Source organism: Lepidochelys olivacea (assembly GCF_965140295.1).
Source record: "Lepidochelys olivacea isolate rLepOli2 genome assembly, chromosome: 2".
In the NCBI taxonomy this organism is placed as follows: Eukaryota; Metazoa; Chordata; order Testudines; family Cheloniidae; genus Lepidochelys; species Lepidochelys olivacea.
The window spans coordinates 114,471,191-114,497,923 of record NC_140412.1 but is presented as its reverse complement, the minus strand read 5'-3'; the positions used below and the strand labels follow the sequence as shown (position 1 = coordinate 114,497,923).

The 26,733-nt window shown below is 40.4% G+C and overlaps 1 protein-coding gene across 5 annotated transcripts in view; it reads left to right on the top strand.

Annotated features, from left to right (window-relative positions):
• Positions 1-26,733, top strand: part of HIVEP1 (HIVEP zinc finger 1) — a 184,767-nt gene that overhangs the window by 115,229 nt on the left and 42,805 nt on the right. For 3 of the 5 annotated variants that reach the window (XM_084620936.1, XM_084620935.1, XM_084620938.1), the window contains one exon: positions 19,885-25,868. In XM_084620936.1, coding sequence (XP_084477062.1) covers positions 19,885-25,868 — 5,984 coding nt within the window. The remainder of the gene's footprint in view (positions 1-19,884; positions 25,869-26,733) is intronic. The other 2 variants (XM_084620937.1, XM_084620934.1) reach the window with 1 other exon arrangement.

The window sequence follows — 26,733 nt, the reverse complement described above, 5'->3', positions numbered from 1 at the left end:
AAAGTAATTTAAAATACGGACACTTTAATATAATGTTGATGAAACAAAGTAAAATATACACAAATTCACCTAAAGTATATGTGTTTCTTTCCTTCTTTCAGTTCTTTTGTATCTAAATTACCAAATGGTCTTTTCAGTTTAGAGATTCTTTAGATAAGTGTCTTTCCTATTTAAAATAAATAGGGTAATAAATTCCACAAACTTACAAGCCAACTACTGTTTGGTAATATTGTAATTTACATACCCTGCTTGGAGAGGAAAATGTTTTCATGAGGTTATTGGACATACTGTTTTTTCAGCTGGCGGTAATTGGCCAGTGATCAGATTTATAAATGGTGTGTGTGTGTGTGTGTGTGTGTGTGTAAAAAGCCACAAAACGAGTTTGTGCTAAATACACCTTTTTTCACTCAGTAAAGTAGTGAAAATAAGAAGAAAATTGTAATAGATCTTTCTTTATCAAAAACAGGGAGGAAAAATAAAGAAGCAGAATAGCAATATTTATAGACATACTTCTCTACCTATGGACCCTTACATGTTCACAGCATGTCCCCACTCTTCCTATCATCTCTCATTACCTATAGAAAGGTCAGCCCCTGTCTCTGGTTGACCCATAATACCAGCCCCTATTGCCATCTTGTTAAATTTCAAACAAGAACATTTATGTTTCCTCCTATGTGGCCTTCCCCACTTGGAGGAGCTACCCATAACATCGGCAAAACTAACTCATTATCTTCCTTCAAATCACTTCTTAAAACCTTTCTTTGCCATGAGCTGTACGACAACGGTTAGGCTGCTGTTGTGCCGAGTCCACTGCCTGTCAAGCTGACCAATATTATCTCATTGTTTCCTTGTACTCTGCCATGGGTCTGTCTGTATCCACCTGTTACATCTTGTGCTACACTTAGATTGTAAGCTCTTGGGATCAGAGACCATATTTCTGTTCTGTTTGTACAGTGCTTAGTACAATGGGGTCCTAGTACATGACCGAGGCTCCTAGATATTAAGATAATAATTTTAATAATATTTAGAATAAAGCTACAACTGGAAAATCAAGACTTTTTAATTTACAAATATCTTGGACCTGATTACGTTTCATATACATGAGAGAAGAAACAGTTTGACCATTCTTAATTCAAATGAAAAAAAATATTAATTTATGCAATACATTGAACTCCAGTGTAACTTAGGAAAGGAAGGTTGCTGTCATAACTGAAGCACCGGACTTTGTCAGGTTCTGATAATATAGGTTCATCACAGTCATACTGTGTGTCCTGGGACAAGTCACTACTTCTCCATCTCCATCTGTAAAATGGAAATAATAGTAATAATATCTGCCTCATAGGATACTGTGAGCCTTAATTCGTTAATGTTTGGTAATGTAAGTGTTTTCAAATCCTTAGATTAAAAGAGCTAAAGTAGTAGTACAAAGTGTTGTTGCTAATCACTAGCAAGAAAGCACATAGTGAATACAGATACTGTCAGCATATCCAGACACCATTCCACCCTTACATACTAAGCTAACTCTACAGTGAGTGAATTTTGAACATTGAAAAGTAGACCCTGAAAAGTCAGTGCCTAAAATTCTTAGTATTCCGTTCTTCTTTCCCTTTCCTTGTGTTCATTAAGGTATGAATTGGCTCCAGCAGCAAAATTGTGAATTAAGGTGCATTAGAAAGGTCTGCTTTAGGAATATTTGCATAGAGTGTTCAGTCAGGTCTAACATAAGTTGTCGTGAACTCAAGTAGTTCATGTACAACATACTATAGAGTCTGCCTCATTCTGGCAAAGTACCATGTAAAATGCGTGTAGTTTGATTTTGCTTTCCCAAAATAAAACATTTTAAAAAGGAAAAGAAATCCTACCATAATGGGGAAGGAGGGAGAAGAACTGATCATATTTCAGTAACCAGTAATGTGTTCAGTAAGGGCTTTAATTTGTGATGTCCTGCAATCCTCAATCTTGTCACCTCTCTTGTTCAATTCATGTATAAAGTCACTGCGTGAAATCATGGAAAGATGCTCAGAGTGCCATTAATAGCAATATCTCCTCATCACTCATAAACTGTGCTATATGCCCACTATCCCAATGCCTGAGAAAAACAGGGACCTAGGATGACAGAGGGATGGCTCAAGATAAAATCTGGAAAGATGGAAGTGATGGTGATAGGCAAATGAAAGCATTTTGATGATCTACCATGATATGACCTCACCCTCCACAGAAGCTGTTTACCCTGAGGTTTTAGTACAGTCTCTTTGGACTCCTCACTACTTTTGGATACTCAGTAGTAGTAGCCAAAAGTGCCTTCTTTTTATCTTATACTTGCTGGAGACTATGCCCTTGCCTCTGGAAGAGGACCTACTCACTGTGATCCATGCTTTCATTACATTCATTTTGTATTTGTAGGTTAGCTTCACAACCATAAAGAATAGAAGCTTACTTATTTTAAATGAAAGCTTAAATTCTTCAAAAATTGAAGGTTTAATTCCCATCCCACATTCACCATGCAAAGCTCTCATTTGGCAGTGGGGGATTTTTTAAAGCCCGGAGTTAACCTATTTATTCTGTTTGCTTGCAACAGAGTTGCCTAGCTTTGAATTTCTAAATGCCTTTAAAGTGCAAACTAATAATCATTTGTGTAATTCTGTTGCATGTTTTCGTTGACTGGTTACATAAAGTCTTTGGTCCTGTACATAATTAAAACATATATAAGTGGATATTAAGTGATTCTGGGTACATTAGACTACAAGATTTTAAATCTATATGGGATATTTTTCTAAGATATAAAATATAGCACAAATAGGAGTTATGGGCTTGACACAGGAATTATCATGTTATGTAGGCTGTCAGACTAGATGATCATAACAGTCTCTTCTGGCATTATAATCTATGAATAGGTCTATCTTTACAGCAGCAGGTAGAGTACAGACACTGTATGCCCACCTAGCATGGGATAAATAGCAGCGTAGACAGTGCAGCAATGATTAGGGAATCAGAACCCTAGGGTATATACCCCATCAGACTCTGTGCATGCCCAAGCCACGCCTCCAATGTCTACAGTGCTGCTTTTAGCAGTGTGGTGTCCCACTGCTTGAACCTTTGCGCACTGCCTCTTCCCTGCCCAGCTGCGCACCATAGTGAGTGTGGACACCGCCTGCCTTTCACTGTGGCGTATAGCTGCACGTACCCTACATGTGGCCACAAGTGTAGACAAGGCCTATGGTTCTGAGTAACTCAAAATGGAGTGAGCAGACGTGTTAGACATCTGTTTGCTGCTGCTGAGAATAACTGTGACTTACTGGGGGGTAGATGGGGTCTTTTCATTTTTAAAGCTCTTTATAAACTTATTCATGCTCCCATTGAAATAAAGTAAAAAACTCCCATTGACTTCAGTGGGAGTAGGATTAGGCCTTACTCCTCACTCCCTGACTCCTCTGTTGGGTAGCTAAGTAAGTCTCAATATTCTCATTTTACGGATGGGAGGTGGTCAATTTCCCTAGGACAGAGTGGGAAGAGGTATTAGAGCTCGGTGTAACCAGGTATACAAACCCCACGCCAGGCAAGAATGGGTTAAATAGCATCTTTGGGTTCAAGAAGCCCCCTCCCCCCACCCTACGGTACCTGTGAGGCATGCCGCTGTGCCAAAAGGTGACCCTGCTGGAGGGCCAAGACACAAGACAACAGGGGACAAGAAGTGGACCTGGTCAGCAGGACTACAGGGGAAAAAAATATGCAACTTTGCTCCTAGCCACAACACGGTGTACCAGCTGGTGAATTTGTTTGCCATACTGGGCTTGAAACTCAGCCGTTCCTGGCTCCCAAGTCTGCTTGGACTGCAAGGCCATGTCTGTACCTGCTGTTTCTATTTTGGAGGGAAAGCTATTTTTGTTTTATTTATTTAGTAAATATATTGTGTAAACAAATTAATTGCTGGTGCTAGACGAAACAAGTTCTGGTATTGTTTTGACAGTTAGGGAGATAAACAGATTTACAATTTTAAAATTAAAATGTCATCCTCTGAAAGTGTTATGAGAACTTTATCATATTAATGTGATGTTAGAGTAATAGTATTTTGACTTTTTGACGAGTACAGCAAAGTTTTTGAATAACAGTTCGACAAAGAAAGATTCCAGGATGCATCTATTACATTTTTTTCAAAGGTTAGCATGCCCCAGATTACAGATTAGCATGCCCCAGATGTCCTGAATCAGACCCCACATTAAAAAAAAAAATCTTTCTGATAGTAAACAAGAAACATCCTCCAAAACTAAGGCTATGCTGCAGTTTTAAACCTGCAGCTGGGTGTTGTGCCCCACCAACACCACACTGAGGATATTTGGTTTGTTTTGATTGCAGATATGCTTGTGTACTTTGTGCTGTGTTCCTGTTTACAGTCCTTGTTTACAGTCAATGTTTCCAGTCCTTGTGAGCTGGTAAGGTAATGAAATTGAGAAGAATCCAGAGAGAACAGACTGCATGAGAGGCACTCATGTATCTGAGATCAGAACAAACTCATTCCTTTTAGATGGGTATATATCTAAGCAGGTGGGTTGCCTGTTGCATCACACTCGAACTGGTGTAAGCAAGCGCTTTCATTGCAGAATTTTGGACTCTGGGTTCCTGTTGGTTTCCTCAGTCTTGTGTGGACTCAGACATGATTACCAAGTCTTTCTAGAGGTTTCCCTAGATCAGGTTTTTGCTCATTTAGTTAGTCCTCCACCAAAGGATAAAGGGGTGTTTTAAAATGGTTGATACAACAGAGTACTCAGATGAAAATATAAGTAATTCTCCTTTTGTGGAAAGATATTGTGACCTGACCTGGCTGAAGATTTGTTATGAGAAACTTCTAAAAAGTTGTGCGTATGAAGTAGTATTAATAATCTGCAGCTAGTGAAGAGCCACTTCCAGCAAACCAAAGATCTCGGGACTGGGAACTTTGCAGTAATGCATAAAAGGGACATTCCCTCGTGGATATCATCCTTCCCACCTTTTAACCTTCCATATTTAACTTCCTTGCTGGTTAAGGCATCACTGGCTGCTAGAGCAGTGGCTCTCAAACTTTTTACTGGTGACCCCTTTCACATAGCAAGCCTCTGAGTGCGACCCCCACCCCTTATAAATTAAAAGCACTTTTAATATATTTAACACCATTATAAATGCTGGAGGCAAAGCGGGGTTTGGAGTGGAGGCTGACAGCTCGCGACCCCCCACGTGAGAACCCCTGTGGTAGAGTGTAGTTGAATTAACCTCTTCTGCTTCTGTTAAGACCAAAAAGGAAGAGTTAGCGTTTAAACTTCTAAAGTTCCATCTTTTAGGGCTAAAATTGTTCCCACCATCTTCCGTCTAATGTATCTTTAAACATTATTGCCATTAAATGAGTGCTCATGTTTCCCTAATTGCCTCAGGCAATGTGGATTTAATTGAGCCCATCTTTTCAAATGGAAATATGTATTAAAGAACTGAAGAGAAGGGAACAGGGACTATTTGTTCAGAAACTTGTTCTGGCTCAACATCATTATGTATAGAGGAAGCTTAGGTAGAGTGACCAGATGTCCTGATATTCAGGGCTTTTTCTTATGTAGGTTTTCTATTTTTCCCGTCCATACTCATGGTTGGGGAATTGTCTGTAGGCAGGATTTCATTAAATCAGGTAATGGTTTGTTAACGACCCTTACATTGGCCACTCTTTCTCCTTTTCTTACAAAAAAGCTTTTGAAATCTAGTGACCCATGCAATGAGATGTTATTCCTGCATGCAATACTAAGTAGGCACATTTAGCATAAAATGCCTCATTTCATGATTTCAATTCCAAATTTGGCACACTGGAGAGGAAAGAAAAAAAAACAGTCTGTAGGAAGAATCTTTCATTGGACTAAAGATTTTGGTGTCAAGATGTTGTTTTGGAGGTTATTTTGATATTTTGGCTAAACATATGTACTGAATTGGGATATACTATAGCATGCCTGTTTAACAGTGGAGGTTAGAATTGCTCCATTGAGGCTTTGGCATTACATAAAGTGGTCACATGTTTATTGATCTTTGGTCCTTAAACTTGATGGATTTTTTGCTTGCATTACAGTCGCACAGGCACAGTCAACTCATGGAAGTGTTGAATTTTGGGGCAGCGAATTTGGTAAGCTCAAGCCTCCTTTCAACATCCCAGTCCTGATCTGCCTCAGACTGTGGGCGGCAGAAATTCTGAACTCCCACCCAGCCTCCCAGGCTATTCCCCAGGTTGTTTCCTCTTTAGGTAGGAGGTAGGGGATTTTTTGGGGTGGGGGTGCGGGAGTTGTGTGTGTTTTGTTTCCTCTCTTCATGGTGGTATATACGAATGTATAAGTAATCGGATAGAACAGAGAGGAAGAATGTGTTCCTCTCCTAGCAAAGCAGCACCAACTGGTCATGTTGGGTTTCTGTTTTCTGTGTCAAGTTTCCAAAGCATCACCTGTGGTGGTCTCTGAGTAGTAAAATCACTCTCTGCAACTGTAAAATCACTCTGCTTCAGCAACTGAACAGCTGGTTTCTGTGGATTTGGGGTATTTGTACCAAGGAAGAGGAAATGCTGCTGCAAAGTTCTGGGGTGTGAGCCTTCCTGGCTCTGCCATTTCTGTCTCAATCTCTCCTTGTTAAGCAAGGCATTCTTCTGTGGCTGGAGCTCTGCCGGACATGACTTCCTTCAGCCAAACCTAGAAGCTAACTGTCGTAAATAGAAGTCTTTTGTTACAAGGATGACCTTTCTTGGGCCTACTAATTAAATTATGTCCCCACTCCCACCCTGAACTTCTTCTGATAATTTTTCTAGGTGGTATGAGTCATGACATTAACAGACTTAACTTCAGGACAGCATCATCTTCTCATCTATATCCAGTCATTTAAGGCAGTGGCTCTCAACCTCTCCAGACTACTGTACCCCTTTCAGGGGTTTGATTTGTCTTGCGTACGCCCAAATTTCATCTGACTTTAAAATTACTTGCTTACAAAATCAGACATAATAATACAAAAGGGTCACAGCACACTTGCGGAAAAATTGCTGACTTTCTAATTTTTACCATATAATTATAAAATAAATCAGTTGGAATATAAATATTGTACTTACATTTCAGCATGTAGTATATAGAGCAGTATAAACAAGTCATTGTCATTTTAGTTTGTACTGACTTTGCTAGTTCTTTTTATGTAGTCTGTTGTAAAACTAGGCAGTTATCTAGATGAGTTGATAATAGAGGGAGGGATAGCTCAGTGGTTTGAGCATTGGCCTGCTAAACCCAGGGTTGTGAGTTCAATCCTTGAGGGGGCCATTTAGGGATCTGGGGCAAAAGTTGGGGATTGGTACTTCTTTGAGCAGGGGGTTGGACTAGATGATCTCCTGATGTCCCTTCCAACCCTGATATTCTATGATACCCCCTGGAAGTCCTCTGCATACCCTCAAGTATATGCGTACCCCTGGTTGAGAACCACTGATTTAAGGCAAAATTCACTTTGTCTTAACCGACTTCTATTTCTGGGAAGAAATAGTATCACAGAGGAACTTTCTCATGAGTCCAGGCATTATGTCTTTGGGATCTTCCCTGCCTTATGCTGTGATATTACTGGATTGCTAAGGCTGATCCTATCTCCCCTTGCTGATGAAATATCTCAAATTCATATAAACTGTGAGGAGGAGAAGCCAAGTGGAACACCTTCCTCTTTGCCTGCACATTCTAAAGCTGTCAGACATCTCACTCTCCCTGCTTGTTCATCCAAGTTGTACACATTGTTGATTCCTAGATGAAACATTTTAACTTCCAGTTGTCTTGATTGAGCACTTTTTCTGGTCTAGCTTTGTTATTTCCAATAAATTACTTTTTCCTTCTGGCTTCAGTGTATGTTTAAGTGCTACAGCTATTGTGACTGGGCAGTGACAAGGAGGTTTCAGATCATCTATATTGCTGTCCCTTAAATTATTTTCTCTCTTGTGCCGGCTAAAATGTGAGGTAAAATCGTTCAAGTCATCAGTAAAAGATAAGAAATAACTATTCTTCCTTCCCCTTGCTCCCATTTTTCTTTTAATTATTAGAATTAAGTTCTTTAAAATGCTCGCTCGTCCTCTCTCTCTCTCTAAAAAATACAGGATCAAACAATGTTTGAGTCTTCTTAACTACTGGTTATTAAGGTGAAAATATATCAGTCTAACAAACCACAAGCATGGACATTTCTTGATTAAATGTAAAAACCTTACTCGTTCAGAAAATACGCTTTGCAAAAGACTGGACTTAGCTGTAAGGAGTTAAGATTATGATACTAGCAACATCACACTGCCTCTAAGATATCCTGTAGAACAGAGAGAAAATTGTCAGTATCACTTTGGACCACTGTTTATTTTTGTTTCTGTGTTGTCATGGCTAAGATGCAGTGGGCAGAGTGCATGCAATTGTAATTTGATTGGTGGTGGGAGTTGGGAAAAAGAACAAGGAATAAGAGGCAGCTGTGAAAATGAAGGAAAAGGGAGAATTCACAGGCAATGTCTTCCTCTGTGTAGCCACTTTCATGGTTAAGTGAGGATCTCGTGGGCATATATTGTGGTCAAGATTTTTGAACAAGATGGAGACCTCTGTTTGGATACTGCAGGTACCCCAAAACATTTTAAACTATTTAGAAGTTCTTCAACTCTATATGTATTGTCCTGGTATATTGGGATTTCCAACTTGGCAGCAGTAACTTTAAAATATAGAATGGCTGTAGTTTATTTCTAGACACCCTATATATAGATTCATAGAGTTTAAGGCCAGAAAGGACTATTAGATCATCTAGTCTGACCTCCTTTCATTGGCCATTAAATCTCACTCTGTTAACGAGTTGATCTTCTTAGTACAGTTTGCATTAGTATGTTTTACATACAGTAACTTCACAGCCGTACTTGATTCTTGTAAATCTGATCTTGTAAATACTTTAAATTGTGCGTAACTTTAGATAAATGAGTAGTCCCATTGAAGTCAATGGAACTACTCACACAAGTGAAGTTATGCACATGCCTAAATATTTTGAGGTTCAAAGACTAAAGGCTTGTACAACTTGTATGTGTGGACTGCTTTAACTGAACTATCACAGTTCTAGCAGTACAATACACACACCAACCATGAATGCACCTATACCTTATGGAGTTGCTTATGCCTGTACAACTTATTCCCATAACGGAAAAGGAATAAGCTCTTCCAGCATGGTACCTTCGTACCCACACTAAAAGTGGTACCTGCATAACTATTTTGATTTTAAAAAGAAATTCACACCCCTAACCAATAGTAATACTGGTACAAAAACTATGTAGAAGAAGCAAGCCTTAGAGAGCTGATCCAATGGTCACTGAGGTAAATAGAAAAATTCATAGGTTTTAGTGGGTTTCTAGTCAGTGTATTGGATCCTTTGAATGTTGAAATAACATTTTGTTTTATTGACTTATTTCCAATTGTGATTTATGTAAAAGCAGATTACGTGGCTTTTAAGGTTTCATTCACCTCATGAAGAAAAAATAATCTTAAAACTCCTGTTCAAAAAAGCAATTAAGCACATGCTTGGCTTTTTAAGCCCATTGGCCAAGATTTTCAAAAGCGACAACTGATTTTGGGTGCCTCCAGTTTTGAGTACCCAACTTAAAATGTCTAAAGGGGCCTGATTTTCAGAAAGTGCTGAGCACCCTCCCTCTGAAAAAAGTCAGGCCCTTTAAAGTATTTCAAGTTTGGCACCCAAAACCATTAGTTGCATTTTAAAATTTTGTCTGTTGACTTTAAGGGGACAGTACTGCGGTTCTCTTTTCAGTCAGCAGGCCTAGTGGTCACGGCTTGCTGCTCCAGTCCTTTTTTATTCAATGTGTCCGGAACCTTCTGAACGGGGTTCAGCTGGATCAGCCTACTTGTCAATAACCCCCTAGTCCTGCCCATCCCAGGGCTAGCTATAGGGGAATTTGGGGTGTGTACAGGGACATGGGTCCACCAGGTGCCTGCCCAGGGTCCTTGAAAGTGTGAGAGCATGGGATGGCCTACATTTGGCCCAACGCCTGCTCACCTTCCTCTGGGCCACTTCCTATCACACCAAATGGCTCAGTTTACGGCATGGCTGCTGTTCACTTGTAGTCCTTAGCTTCAAACCCCGGAGTCTCAGGACTAATGTAGGTGACCCTCTGATGCCCATCCACGCAGTTCTCACTGCCTCTTGGGCAATGTCTAAAGGGACAGGAGATAGACTCACAGCTGGACCGCTGTGGAAAGGGCTTGTTCTCCTACTGTAGTAGAGCAGTGCCCCTCTAGGAAATTGCTTCTCTCCTCCCTCCTGCCTGGGCTACTGGAGCTCTCTTTCTACTGCTCCTTTCCCCAGAAACATGCTCTGCAGTGCTTGAGAGGCAGAGCTTTCCTGGCCCAGTATTGCTCCAGACTTTCCCCTGTATCAATTTTAGTGTACAGGAACTACTTGTCCTTAAAATTAAGCATGTGCTTAAGTGTTTTGTTTAATTGGGGACTAAATTTGGGTAGAATATGATCTTGGCCTCATTAATTATTTTCATGTGTATGTATGTATGTATTGACACTTAAATTTTTTTTTCAACTTTGAAGGCAAAAAATATTTTAAAAACTTCTGTCATTATTTGAATGTCCAGTCTGCTGTATGAGGTTTAAAAAAGTTGGTCAGTTACAGAAACAAAAGGTTTTAGCAGTCTGCTGTTAATTTAAATGAAGATCCTTTGGCTTTCACCATTTAGACTTACTTTCTGTATCTAGCACTCAAGTTTTCTGTTGTTTATTCATGAAAACACACTCACAGGGATGATTCGTAACTGTTTTGCAATAGGCTCAGAGATCATTGCTGTAATTGAATAGACATCACATATAGGAATGTAGAAATATTTTAAATATTTTAAAATACCAAGTCCCGAGGGTTTCTAATTTTAGTTTGCAGAAGACCCTTAGCAATGGTCTGCCTCTCTTTTGACAGGCTTGCACATCTTTAACTGCATTCTTTTTCAGAAAATATGCATTTTAATAGTAAATGTTGACCCTAGTATATGGATTTATAATGTGTTTTAAAATACTTCTAAAGAATAAACTAAAAATACTAGAAACTGAATAATGTACTATCTGTTCAACTGTAAGCCAGAAAACTATGAATCCAAAAGGTAACTTTCACAGAGTAGTATTGGAACGGAAGTAGATACCTTACTTCTGCTCTCTGTTGCTCTTTCTTTTTTATTCAAGCCCACAGCTTTTTTTTGAGAGAGAGAGAGAGAAAGTGGATGTTTAATAACATGTGGGTTTGAGCAGACTTTCAGACAGGCAGCTCTAAGAATTACTGCCACAGAGCCATGGAGCACAAGCCAGTGTCAGGTTCCTGGGTGAATAAAAAGGAAGAAAAATTCAAGTAATTTATATTTTTCCTTTATTTGTCATGTTTATTGTATTACTGGGTTGTTGTTTGTATTCTACTGCTCTTCTTCATGTGCATGGAGCAAAGAGTAACTGACAAATTGCAGGTCTCTGAAGTGATGTGTAGAAATCTTGGCAGAGTCTCTTGCTCACACTTGAATGCAGAATGAAGCAGAGTAACCATAGGTGCTGGAACTATTTTTGTAGAGGGGGTGCTGAAAGCTTTTACCATATATTTGGTTGTTGTTACTACTTCAAGCCAGGGGATGTTGCCGCACCCCCAGCATCCCTAGTTCCAGCATCTCTGAGAGTAACCAGGGAGCAGGGAAGAAGAAAGGGGAAGTGAAAAGAAAGCAAAGCAAACCAAAAAACAAGGAAAAATGATAGTGGGAAAACATTAGAGATAAGCTGGTATGGGGTCTGATGGGAAAGAATGGAAGTACAAGTCAAAGAGAGCCAGTACAGGGCCCTGGGACTGCTTTCTGTATGCCCACCATCTAGATACATGTGGGTGACGGCTTGGGTGACCAGATGTCCCAGTTTTATAGGGACAGTTCTGATTTTTGGGTCATTTTCTTATATAGGCGCCTATTATCCCCCACCCCCGTCCCGATTTTTCACACTTGTTGTCTGGTCACCCTAGCAACGGCTGCCGTACTGCAAGATAGACTGAGAAAAAATGTTTTAAGAAATTTTATTCGAATTTGACCAAGAAGCATTTGACCGGCCAACGGAAGTATTAGCATTCACAGAAGCACAGTGATTTGGAAGGATGAGGCTTTTGTAATTTGATGAGGGAGTTTATCAGTCTGTGATTGATTGCTTCTGTCTTGCCCAAATGTAATTACTATTTAAAAGCAAATCAATCTCAAACATTGCATTACTTTGATAAAGATTTTTGTAAATTAACACAGTTGTATAATGAAGTTGTGACAGATATGACTATTTCATGCAATATCCATAAAAACCTTAATACAATAAGATGTGTATTATTGTGGGCCAGGATTATTTGTAACCTTTCTAGAGGGAAGGTGTAATGTCAGGCCTCGGAGTTCAAAGGGCTATATTGAAAATGTGCTGGACAAAAGTGGGCTTTTGGTTCAATAAGTGTGACTATCTCGGGGGAGGTTAATGTAAATTCCCCACCTCCATCTATGCAAAAACCCAGCCTTTTGAAATTAAGCCCTGGATGTGGTTCATTGTCTGTTCATGGAGATCAAAGTCCTGAGCTGAACTGCTCAGCCTGAGTTTTGGTTCTGAATTAAAAATGGGGAAAATCCAGTTGCGGGGTTTGAAAGACTACCCACATATCAGAGCCTGAGGATGGAGTTGGGGACGTCTTCTGATACATGTTTGTGCATGTGTGCAGATTGTTGTATTTTTTTAATACAATTTTTCTGTAATACTTTTATTACCTTTAGAATAAATGTGCTCAGAAAGTTTTGTGGGGGAATTTGTAACTGCTGGCAATTACACTGTTCATGGTCTTTGGAAAGAAAGCAAAGCACAGACCCTGGCCTGTTTAGGTAGTCTGACTTGTTGTGGATATCACAGTTTAGTCAGGGAACTGTACAGCCTGGAAAAACCCTGGTTAGGAAGGAGTGAGGCACAGGTGTCTGCCCAGAGATGTCGAGGAGCTGGAAACCAGTAAGTGGGTTACCTCAAGGGGCCTCCGGCAGAATACATGTGTGGATACCCTAAAACTGTGAGAGAAATATCCTCAAGAACATTTACCCAAAAAGGTAGAAAAAAGTAAAAATATAGGTGAAGATTGGCTGTAAGGGAGCAGTTCCTTTTAAAAATAAAAATACTGTAGCTTGTGCAATTAGCAAGCATAAGATGAATATTTTTCACTTTTCTATAGTGCCTATTTTCAGAGAATCTCAAAACTTTCTGAAAACAATTGAAGTTCAGAATACCATTGTTAAGTGCTTTATTTACAATATTTTATAGATAAGTAAACTGAGGTACATTTTAACACCTTCCCTGGTCAGGATCACAGAGGGAGTCAGTGACAGAGCCAAGAATAAAAACAAGCAGCATGACTCATAATTCCTGCTGATTCAAAGTTCTTTCAGTATGAAAATCCCACTTTCAGTGATTGCTGAAGAATGAAACAAATTATAAACCATTTCTACAAGTTGTTTGCCTTTTGTGAGAGCATTTCTACACAGTCTTCATTCCTCCCCCCCCCCAAAATATACAGTCACCATATATTAGTATGTCTTTACAAAATATGGCACTAGATAACCCTCCAAAACTCTTGAGATTATTTTCACAGTGAATTTGAGATTCCTAATTACTGAATTGATAGAAGCTAGGCACAGGTCAGATGTTGAAGCATTTGTACTTGTCTTAAAAGACCCTGTCCACTCTAACTTTTAACCAAGTTTGTTAGTAGTTTACTAACGTGGTTGGGTCTAAATATGATGTGTGTCCTCACACAACATGTTTCAAACCAGAGTAATTTAACACCATTTCTCCCCACCAGTGGCACATGGTTGCCTTCCTGATTTAATTCACGGTTTGTAGCAGTTTGGACAGGACATTTTACCCTTGTGCTACAACATGTTCGGCCGCTGGGGCATTCCTCTTCATGCTGCTTATTTCCACTCTGGGCTTGCCTACACGTGAAATGCTGCAGCTGTGCTACTATAATGCTTCAAGTGTACACAATACCTGCGTCAATGGATTCTCATATAGGCATCGGTAATCCATCTCCCCAAAGAAGCTGTATCTAGGTCAACAGAAGAATTCTTCTGTCAGCCTAGCACTGTCTACACCTGAGGTTAATTTGTCTTAATTACATAACTCAGGGAAGTAGATTTTTCACACCCTTGAGCAACAAAGCTAGGCCAGCCTAATGTTTTAGTTCAGACCAGGTCTATGTTCTTGTTCCATGGGCACGCTATCCGTTCTGCTACAGGTGAGCTGCCTAGATTTTCTCGTACAAATGCAGGCAGTACAGTAGGTGTGGAGGTATGGTTCTGATAGCAGAAAAGCTGCAATATGTGTATAAGTGGAGCTGTGTTCCTTGCACCCTGTTAACATGACCCAGCCTCTTTAGGTTACAAAATCACAGCTAAAATTTTAGTGCAGGCAGGGCCTTTTTTTTTTTTTTGTAATTACCTTAATATTTTCTCTGACTCATGTCAACTGTTTTTGTTTGTTTGACCCTGGCTTAAAAAAACTGGCAATAAATGCTGCATCTTTAAAAAAAAAAAAAAAAAAAAAAAAAAAAAGGCCATCATTAGTAATATTGATGGCAATTTATCGATGTAAGACTCAGTTAATTGCAATATTATTGAAACAATAAAACATCCTAATGAAGGCAGTTATATTTTGGATGTCACTTAGTTGTTTGTGATAAAGCATTAAATACACGGTTTATCCAAACATATGTATTACCGTGGGTTCCTATCTGAGTCCGTGTCTTGTGCACAAGAACAGCAGGAGCTCCTGTGGTTCTAGAGTTCAGAGGCACTAGGTTCTAGTGACGTCCCCCAGAGGCAGTGGATCCCTTACAAGAGTGTGGAACTTGATCTATCCATTGCCTACTCATTGTGGTTAAATTTCCTCTAGCAAATGGGAGAGAATAACCTTTTCTGCCGAATCCATGTTTTTGTTTCTATAGAAAAATGTATTTAACCCTGAAGGTTGAAAGAAAATCTTCTAAATGTGAACTGGCTGTAAACTAAAGCATTCTGTGCAGACATCAAGCCTGAAACAAGCCTGTGAACTGCCTAATACCCACATTCTGGCCCCACCACACAGTCCAAAAAGCCAGGCTATGTGCTGGGACATTTCTCTGAGATGAAGTGAGAGGGACTCTATTTCCTCGCCTTCTCTCCCAGCTGCTCTGGTCTGCTGTTATAGCTTCAGACTGAAGCTGCCTCTGCATCACTTATATCCCTGATACATGGAGCACAGGATGATTAGTGGATCTACACTGAATCTGCCAATCCCACCACTAATTCCCAACTGCACTGTGGCACATCACAGTCCCCTCCAGAGCTGCTGGTCTCCTTGTCATATAGGAAGCATATATGACGTGTGCTTTCCACCTTCTGCAGAATAGAAGCAGACTGATGCCTCTCAAGAGCCACTCTCAATGTACAGAGGAGGAGGCAGAATTCATCCATACTAGAAGTATGACTGCCACCATTCATCGCAATGGGATGTTAATTGTAAAAATTCTTCGCCTGTCTGTATATTCTGGAATAAGAGTACTTTGTTGGTGCTTAGCTAAAGAAAAAATATGGAGTGGACACTTAGTTCAGAAAAGTGTCCATACGTGTAGTTACTCAAGAATAGCTGTTCCTGAATAACTCCGTGTTTTTACAAGCCCATAGTACTACCCCTCAAACTACCATTCATTGGAATCTTTTGAGGGGCATCTGCCTCCCACTCTTCCCGTACCTTTCCTTCACTTTGAGCATCAGCAGTCCATTCAGAAATCTTCTGGCTAGTGACCTACTGGTTTATTTGTAAAGGTTTGCAAGGGTGAGAGAGCACCCATATACAATTATTAGCTTCCACTGTGATAACCATCAACAATGCTACTTGAGGTGGTGGTGTTGATTTTCTGGATACTTGTGCATTAGGAATAGAGAAATATTTAGTAGATTAGAATAGGATACAGAGATGAGGTAAACGAAGGTACATAACAGCAAGTTTCATATACACGTGTGTGTAGAGTAAATATTACTATTTTATTTTTATTTTATATGTGCTATGTTACGCTGTGCTTTGATGCATGCTCTGTACAGAATAATATATGCCTATGCTACAAAATTATACTTTTGCTTGATATTATAAATCATTTGCTATTCAGGAAAGCCCTGAAACTCCCAGTGTATGCCTATTTAAATAGAGCAACAAGTGTAGTTAAATATGGAAATAATTCAAATTTTGTTAGTTTTGTTTCATGAATACACAAATGGAAAATTTTAAACTTGACTGATTTCATTCATCTGTGGTAGTAGCTCATCTGAAAAGATATCGATAAATCCAGTCACAAAAATAACCATGAAGGAAGGTGTCTTCATTCCTCGCTGTTGCCAAATGTAGAGGCGGGGGGGACAGTCCTGACAGAAAAACAAATTTGTTGCTCAGTGCTTCATTTGTTCCACTATAATGATTTGTATTTTTAAACCAGCACAAAACGAAGGCTTAATTTTACCATGACTGGAAAGGAGTTGCTATAAATCCAAAAATATTATTTAAATAGCTCAGTTTCTTTATATTTTCTTTGCAGAATTTCATATACACCAGCATAGTGACTTTTGTAATATTTTACAGCATCAACAAGCAAGAATAGTTTTCAGGGAAAAAAACATCTCTCTCAATCTAATCTAATCAGAGAGTCTAGATATGGAAAATACCTATCCAGTCACCAGTCCATTTCCCTGGTAGTACAGGATTTACTGTAACTGACTAGTCTTATTTTCATGGTCTTAAACTGAAAGAGATGAAATCAGTAAATAGTATAAACAAGTGAATTACATTCTGGCAGTTTTAATATTCTAAAGTATCCTTTATAACATAAGGTAGGCTAAAAAATAATTGTTACCTGATGAAGCCTCTGTAATTCGAAAACTAAAAATTTAGAGCCTGCAGACACGCACAAGTCTCTGTACTTGTTTGCATAGAAAACCAATATAATAAAGTAAGTTTGAATAATGAAGTTTGTAGCTTAAGCCATTATTTTTAGGTTTAACTGGCCAAAAAAAATTTAAAGTGTTTCAAAAAATTAATATCTATGGTCCACCCCTCCAACCCAATCAGTTTGTCACAGTTTCAGGGCCACTGTACGGTATTTCCTCTCTGTGGTCCACCAAAGGCATCCAATTTAGGCTTCCCACTCCTACCAGTCACCTCTCTTGCGGAGACCCACATCTCATTCCCTACTGACTGGGGATTTTAAGGCTGAACAACTCCCTGCCTTACTTACTTACTTAGTGATATCCCCAGCAGCCAGACTACCTAAAAAGACCAGTGTCTAGGCTTTTTTTCCTCTCCAAGGGCTATACCCAGTGTATTGCCCACAGTTATAAGTTATCACACAGCTCCTTCTAAGCAAGCACATTTATTCTTTAGGTAAAAGCATTGCAGAGAAAACATATAACAATAAAAGTTGCTACACGCATGCTAAAAATCTTACCAGAGGTCACCTACATTCCCTGTAAGCTGCATGGCCACGCGGCAGGCTCTCAAGGGCTGCACAGGCAGGTGGAGAAAGGCACCCCCCCAGGCCTGCCAGAACTGCTGGGGAGAGGAGCCCCTCACTTGGCCTGACCCAGCCCAGCCCCACCAGAGTGGCCGGGGACAGGCGCCTCTCGCCCGGCCCCGAGTTGCTGCAGTGAGAGAGGGCTGGGGGGAGTCCTCTCTCCCCACCGCAGCCCCGGGGCAGCCTGCACCCAAAACCCCTCATCCCCAGCCCCACCCCAGAGCCCGCACCGCAACCCTCTGTCCCAGCCCTCAGCCCCCTCCCACACTCCAAACCCCTCAGCCACAGCCCCACCCCAAAGCCTCCAGCCCTGAGCCCCCTCCCGCACTCCGAACCCCTCGGCCCCACCCCCCACCACATGAATTTTGTTATGTGTACCAATATGAGGGTGATGTGTCACCCATCACCTCCATATTGGTGTACATAACAAAATTCTTTCCGCACATGGATGTAAAATATTAGAGCGAACACTGGAGGTCACCCCCAATACCAACATAGGGCTCTGGTAGGTTAAACCCACAACTGGATTTTCCCTCATGGTTACAAGTTATAGATTCATAGATACTAAGGTCAGAAGGGACCATTATGATCATCTAGTCCGACCTCCTGCATAACGCAGGCCACAGAATCTCACCCACCCACTCCTGCGAAAAACCTCTCACCTATGTCTGAGCTACTATGTCTGAGCTACTGAAGTCCTCAAATCATGGTTTAAAGTTCACAGTTGTCTTCACTCCAGAACCAGAACAAAGGCTGGGCAGATCAGTTGCTTCTTTATATAGCTCGGGCCTTTTACCTTGGCCTTCTGTAACAAGTAATCAACAGGGTATAACCATCTACTCAGGGTATAGCTTTAAAAGGCTGGGTTTTTGCATAACCAGAGTTGTGGACTTTACATTTGCCTCTCCCTAAAAATTCCCCCCAAAATCAACTGAACACTTGTCTCCAAAGTCCACGCTTTTCTGGCACATTTTCAGTATAGTCTTTAGAACTCCTAGTTCTTACATCTGTCACATTTTCCCTTATAGAGATTACATACAATCCTGGCCCACAATAAGACATAAACTTAATACAGTAGTACAGGATATTTCAGGAAATTGCCCTATCTGTCATAGTGTTTTCGCCATCTTGTCATATGGATGTACTCTGTGTGGCCCACATCACATACATTTAATTTATCTTTACAACACCCCAATGAAGCAGGAAAATATTAGGAAAATATCTGTTTTACAGACTGGGAACTGAGGCACAGATAGATTAGTGTGAAATCCGCACCCCATTTAACTCAACAAAAATTTTGCCATTGACTTAAATGGGGACAGAATTTCTTCTGAAGGGTATGTCTGCTCTGCATCTGGGAGCAAGCCTCTAAGCCCAGGTCCACAGACTTGTGCTAGCAGGACTTGCTCTAGCATGCTAAAAATAGCTCTGTAGAGCCCCCTCTTGCAGGCTCCAGCCTGAGCCACAACATCGATGTGGCTATTTAGCATGCTAGCGCAAGCCCTGTTATCACAAGTTTGTGGACCTGGGCTGGGAGGCTCAGTTCCTGATGAACGTTGAGTGACTTGCTCAAGGTCACATAGGAAGTCTAGCAGAACTGGAAACTGAACCTAGATTTTCTGAGTCCCAGTCCCAGTGCCTTAACCACACAATCATATTTTCTCAATGAGCAAAGTTGGGTGACATGGTGGTAAAAACAGCATTACCCAGTTAACATCTGTACTATTATTGTTGCTCATGCTAACAGAGCTAATTGATCGTAATGCAGCAGTGAGATGTTACTCAAAAGAAGCTTAGCAGTAGTAGCTGAGAGAGAGGTCTTGCAGCTAAGAAGATAAAATGTTAACAGTGGGAAACATGGGGCTGGTCTTAGGTGTGTTAGCAACACAAGTCACAGAATCAAAATTCAGCTCTTGCTTCCCAGGACAACAGGCGCAGGTTTCAGCATGTTCAGTCCATAGAAATGAGGAACACTCTGGAGGAACTGTCTCCACCCCTTCTCTGCTAGATAGTTTAATGCTCATGATAAGACAAGTGTTGTATGGGACTATCAAAGAGACTTGTTAATTCTGAATAATTTGTAGTGGAATGAAAACTATTTCCATTTTCATTTTAGAACATGTTGAAATGTTTTACTAGATTTGTTAAAATTGTAAGATGTCATTACATTGTTATGATGATATAATTTATTTGTATTGTAATAATAATTCATACAGTGATTATGTGAATTTACCATTTCTTTTTCTGTTTTGTTTTAACATATCTCAGAGGCTGGTATTAGAGGAACTTCAGATACAGTTAAAGGCGTGAAACGGAAAAAGATTGTAACTGAAAACCATCTGAAAAAGATACCAAAATCGCCTTTGAGAAACCCCCCTCAGGCCAAACATAAACAAAATGTAGAAGAATCTTCATCATCTAAAATTCTTCCTGATGCTTCGGAACACTTACAGGCAAAAAATCAGTTACCTGTACAAAATGGAAAACAATGTGTGAAACAAAATGGGGAAACACATAGTAACAAGGTAACTGATGAAACAGTCACATCTGAGACATCGATGCAGACAAATCTTTCATTGTTACGTAAGTCCTTGGATTTGAATAAATGGACAGCAGAAGACTGTGATACAAGCCAATTAAACTTGCCAGAGAAGAAGCCTCTCTCTAATTCCTTGTCAAGTAAATCAAAGACTGACAATAATGAATGTATTACTTTTGTTGATTGTAGTACTTCATCCTCAGGTACAAGTACTGCATTTGATGTCTTATTAAAAGCTATGGAGCCTGAACTGAACATCTTAGCACAAGAGTGTCCTCCTTGTGGGATGCAAATAGAAAAAGTGAGACCAAATAAAACTACAAGCGCCTCTTCAAGTCTCACATCCAATACAATGAGTGTCCAAAATCATTTTTCTTTGTCACAGCAAGAGTTTGTAGCTGGATCGCACTACTACCCTTCACATAATGCGCATGCAGTAACATCAGGGAAGAGTGAACAAGCACAGACCCAGTCAATTTCTCATTCACAAGAACAATTTATTGCTAAAACTGGACAGCAAAATCAACAGATTGTTGTGTGTCCAGGTTTCACTAGATCACTGGTACGTCAGCAGGGTCAAGAAAACCCCAAACTCCAACAGATATACAGTATAGCAGTAACCTCTTCTGTAGTACACCCCCCCTCTTCTACTGTTACTCAGGTTTTTCCTCAAAACCAGCTAGTAGCTAGTTCATCTTCATCTTTGTCAATTAATCCATCTCATTCAACACACTTACCTGTAGCTCCCCTGTATAATTCAGCCCAAATAGCATCAGTTGTCAACCATGGCGTAGAACAAATATGTAATCTTCTGAAAGACCAGAAGCCTAAAAAACTAGGAAAATATGTTTGCGAGTATTGTAATAGGGCTTGTGCCAAGCCTAGTGTTCTCCAAAAGCATATCAGATCCCATACAGGAGAGCGGCCGTATCCTTGTGTGACATGTGGATTTTCATTTAAAACCAAAAGTAATCTATACAAGCACAAAAAATCTCATGCACATGCAATCAAACTTGGACTTGTCCTACAACCGGACTCTGGTGGTTTATTCCTATCCCATGAATCAGATAAAGCACTTAGTATTCATTCAGATGTGGAAGAAAGTTGTGAAAGTGAAGATGAAGGCACTGCTGATGAAAGACAAGATGATCAAGGATCCTTAGAACTGGACCCTGCACAAATAATGAAAATCATTTCAAATTCTGAAACGTTGCGGAAAGGTAGCCCCATTCCACTAAGCAATCCAAACTATATAATAGGTGACTCTTCATTGCATGACACAGAACCACAAGTTAGGGCAGCTTTACCTAAAGTAGTAGTTCATCCTGTGAATGTTTCTCCTTTAAGGGCCGATAGTCCAGAAGTAACAGACTCCACGCCTGAGCTTGCTGCAGCACAGAGACAAGGAGATTTTAAAGTTACAAATATAAAATCAAATGTAACACACATGGTCTCTTTCAAGGAAACCGATGGTAAGCACCACCAGAAAATAGAAATGGGTTCATTAGAAGAACAGCTTGGGTCTGCTGTAGGAACAGTGCATGCACAGTTACAAAGACAACAGGCAACTGATTGTTCACAGGAACAAGGAAAATGTCTTTTGAGCCCTAGGAGTTTAGGTAGCACTGATTCTGGTTATTTTTCACGTTCTGAGAGTGCAGATCAAACAATGAGTTCACCAACTCCTTTTGTCAGGGGATTGCCTATCTCTGAAAAAGACCCAAATAAAAATCTGCCCTCTGTGCCACGAATAAGTGCCACAGTGGCATCTGTTGTACAAACAGTTTGTGCTGAAAAACATTTACTTCTCTCTGGTCAAATGCGACCACCAATGGCAACAAAAACACTTGAGGAACGCATCTCAAAGTTAATATCGGATAACGAAGCTGTAGTGGATGACAAACAGTTGGATAGTGTGAAACCAAGAAGAACATCTCTTTCAAGAAGAGGCAGTATAGACTCACCAAAATCATACATATTTAAAGACTCCTTCCAGTTTGATTTAAAACCGATGGGAAGAAGAACTAGTTCAAGCTCTGACATACCAAAGTCTCCTTTCACACCAACTGAGAAATCAAAGCAAGTTTTTCTTCTGTCTGTACCATCCCTTGACTGTTTACCTATAACCAGAAGTAATTCTATGCCTACTACCAGCTATTCAGCTGTACCTGCAAATTTAATACCACCTCCTCATCCAATTAGAGGAAGTCAATCGTTTGATGATAAAATTGGCTCTTCATATGATGATGTCTTTGTATCAGGACCTGTCACTCCACTGCACCAAGGGGGGCATACTCGCACTCTTGTTAGACAGACAGCAATAGAAGACTCCTCAACTAATGAAAGCCACTCTCTCGGCCCAGCACGATCTGTAGAAGAGAGTTATCATGGATGCAATTTGTCTAGTGAACTCTCATTACCAAGGAGCAAGTCACTTGCACAAGTATCAAATTTGGAAAAAGTAAAGAAGTCACATCCAGGGCGAGGGACAATGTTTGAGTGTGAAACTTGTAGAAACAGATATAGAAAACTGGAGAATTTTGAAAACCACAAAAAGTTTTATTGTTCAGAGTTGCATGGACCAAAAACCAAGGCAGCTATCCGAGAGCCTGAACATAAGATCGTCCCCAGCACTACACAACCTCAAATTCTGCACTATAGAGTTGCCAGTTCAACTGGTGTCTGGGAGCAGACACCGCAGATACGAAAAAGAAGGAAAATGAAAAGTGTTGGCGATGACGACGAGCCACAGCAAAATGATACTGGGATACCATCAAAGAGTACAGAGGGTCAAAGTAAGCCAGGAGACTTTCCCAGTATATCTAAACCTAATGCAACAATAGTAGGTTCACAACAGCATGGTAGCATTCTGCTTCAAAGGTCTCAAGTTCAGCTTGTGGCTCGAGGCACAGAACAAACCACTGAGCCAAAGATCTCTCCACTTATGAAAAAGCAGACAAGTTCAGTTGCACAAGAAAAGGTAGAGTTGAAAAGACAAGGAACTGGCATTTCAGTAATACAGCACACTAATTCATTGAGCAGACCCAGTTCATTTGAGAAATCAGAATCTTTTGAAAGAGTTTCACCAGTTTCTTTTCAAGAGGTTAATAAGGCTGAGAAGCACCATTCTTTGAACACAGTTGTAATTCAAGAGGAAAGGCATTCTCATCTGAATACTTCTCAGCATCATCAGTCAGTGTCAGCAGAAGCACCCAGAGTAGAACTTCAGGAAAGTCAAATAGTCTCTAATGAAAGAAATGCAGTAATGCATCCATTGAAACTAGTTCGCCAACATAACATCCAGGTTCCTGAAATACTGGTCACGGAAGAACCAGACAGGGACCAGGAAAACCAATTCAGTGATCAGGAAAAAACAGAGAAGTTTAACTGGCCTCAGCGTAGTGAAACTCTGTCAAAATTGCCAACAGAAAAACTGCCACCGAAGAAGAAAAGGATCCGGTTGGCTGAAATTGAGCATTCTTCAGCTGAATCAAGCTTTGACTCCACACTTTCTAGAAGTTTAAGTCAGGAGAGTAGTTTATCTCATGCCTCTAGTTTCTCAGCTTCATTTGATAAAGAAGACATTTCTAAAACTGAGAATGCTTCCAAAATAGATCTTAATAAAGCATCAGAATTCCTTACGATTCCAGCTGGCTCAAATACACTTGGTGTGCCTGGTCCTCCTTGCAGGGAAATGAGACGTGCTGCATCAGAACAAATTAACTGCACACAACCATCCATGGAGGTTGTAGATTACAGAAGTAAATCTTTTGATTGTGGAAATATGTCTTCATCAAAACCTACGCCACTTGTAGAGATATCCTCTCCAAAGTTGTCTTCTGGCTGTGGAGTTACTGGACATGTGCCTCTGTTAGAAAGGAGGAGGGGGCCACTTGTAAGACAAATATCTTTAAATATTGCTCCAGAAAACCATCTGCCTCAAGTTAAATCTTCATCTTCATTTCAAATAGCTCATGCAACGGACATGTCTACAGTACCATTTCACAGGCTGAAGACCTCTAGTAGAACTTCAGTGGAGTTTCCTTCAAGTTCTCAGCACTCACAGCCTTACTCTAAGCCATTACATGAGTCTCAATCAATAACGCAGAACTGTAACCCTCTTAGCCTCCCTTCTGTTCAGCAGCCTTTAGGTCCTGTTTTGCATAATCAGGGACAGCAGCCCTTAACACAGCATTCACAGACTTCTCTTAAAGTACTGGCCCCAGGAGAACAAGCAGACACAAACACCTTTTCTTGTCAGTCTGTTGAAAAGGAGTATTACTTTGCTCCCAAGTATCAGCTTCAAGTTAAAGCTTTGCATGTAAGTACGTCGTATTCTTCTAAACCAATAACAACTGCTTTCCCAATCCACACTCTTCCAAGTCAAATTAGTGTGGATCAGAGTGGGACTTCATTATCTGTACCTACTAAATTAGCTGACAGTATGTCTAATCTGTATTCAATGCCTCCCCAAAAACATATGATACCTGAAAACTCCAGTGGTAAAATATATCAAATCCCACCTTTTGTGGTGCCTGTTCGTGTTCATAGTAACGTTCCATCTTATGGATTTGCTACTGTTACACCTCTTCCCCAAATTTTAGTGACGCAGGATCAGGTAAATCAGTCTGTCTGTAAAACAAATGTTGTGACAGTGCCAATTCTTGAAGGGAAAACTCCGCTGCCAAAAGTACACAGAGATCATCAGAGGGTTTTGCCAAATCCACAGTCAGCATCTATATTTGATCATTCATTTTCTGAGACTGGAAGCAGAAATTCACCTTTGTCAAGTTCCTTGAATATTATTCAGAAATTGCCAGTTAGTGGACTCTTCCCCCAACAAGAAGCTACAGCATCAAGTAAACGCATGCTTTCACCAGCCAATAGTTTAGATATTGCCATGGAAAAACACCAAAAGCGTGTTAAAGATGAAAGTGGAGCAGCTTGCACAACAGATGCTAGATCAATGTATCCATTGAACATTCGAGCCAATGACCCTAATAGGCAAAAGAAACCAGTATTGGTGCGACAGATTTGCACCACAGAGCCTCTTGAAGGTCTCTTATTAGAGCCCGAAGTTATTCCACAATATGAAAAAAGCAGCAAAGATAGCCATTCACCAGATGTGCTGTTGGCTGACCAACATTCATCTGAAAGTGTTAAAACTGGAGTTTCTGAAACCATAAAGGAGTCACCAGAATTTGAAAATCTTACATCTTCTGCACCTCCAAGTTTTGAAGTTAAAAAGCCATCTGAACCTTCTGCAGTGAATAATCAGACTTCTCTTCTGAAGGCTTTAAGTAACAGTCAAGAAAGGTGGTCCCCACGGATTAATAATGAGGACACAAATTTTAATACCCAAGGCCAAGCAAACTCGGGAACTACTCTGTCTGTGGCAAATGCAGGGGATACACAACGGTTGTCATTTCCAAGCCTAAAGACCTCAACAAATTTTACATGGTGTTATCTGTTAAAAAGAAAGCCATTACATCTGCTACAAAATGACCAAAAAACTTCAGCATATTCTACTTGGACTATTAGTCTCAACAATCCCAATCCACTTGGTTTGTCAACAAAGGTTGCTCTTTCCCTCCTAAATTCAAAACAAAAAGCTGAAAAACCACTATACACTCAAGCAATAACAACTCATGCCAGATCCGACGTATTGGTTTACTCAAGCAAGTGGAGGAACAGCTTAACCAAGGTACTTAAAGTACGTTTTATGTATTTTAATTTTAAGGATCAAATTTGTGTATAGAGTACTTGCTTTAAAAAAGCATACTGCATTTACATTTTTCATAATGTATTGTGCCTTGATTTTTTTCTACCTTTAATTATATGCATAATGTGCTTATGTGTTACAGTTGTGCTGGGATGCACTACTATAAAGATATTATGTTTTTCAATTAAGAAACTTGTTCTTAGGGGTTTGTCGCTTTTCATAAAAAAAATCCTTCATGGATTAAAATTGGACAGGTCTTTGGACAGAAATCCATTTGGCTAGTTTTAAATTGCGACAAGAGTGTACCAAAAATAGCTTCCATTTATATAGTTTAACACTGTCTATTTAAAAGCAGTTTTGTTTGTAAATGAAGATTTTGCAGGTATTTGACCCTATAAAGTGAGTATTTTTGTCTGATGTAAAATAACAGCTCAATCTGAGAGCACTATCCATGGGTGTTCTACAAACACATTTGATATCATTGCTAGTTGAAACAAGGTGAGTGGGAGGCCAATGTTCCCTCTAATTTTTTATATCCATGTGCGGAATGAATTTATTATATGCATCAATATGGACGTGATGTGCGGCGGGGGTGGGGCCAAGGGGTTTGGAGCGGGAGAGGGGGCTCAGGGCTGGGGCAGAGGGTTCGTGTGTGGGGGAGGGCTCCGGGGTGGGGCCAGAGATGAGGAGTTTGGGGTGCAGGCTGCCCTGGGGCTGGGGCCAGAGGACTCCCCCCAGCCCTTGCCCCACCGGCAGCAGCAGCGAGCTCCGGGGCTGGAGGAAAGGCCCACGGCAGCCCTGCAAGCCCCAACTTGCTCCCCTCCCCAGTCCCCACCCACCTCCTACCTTTCTCCTC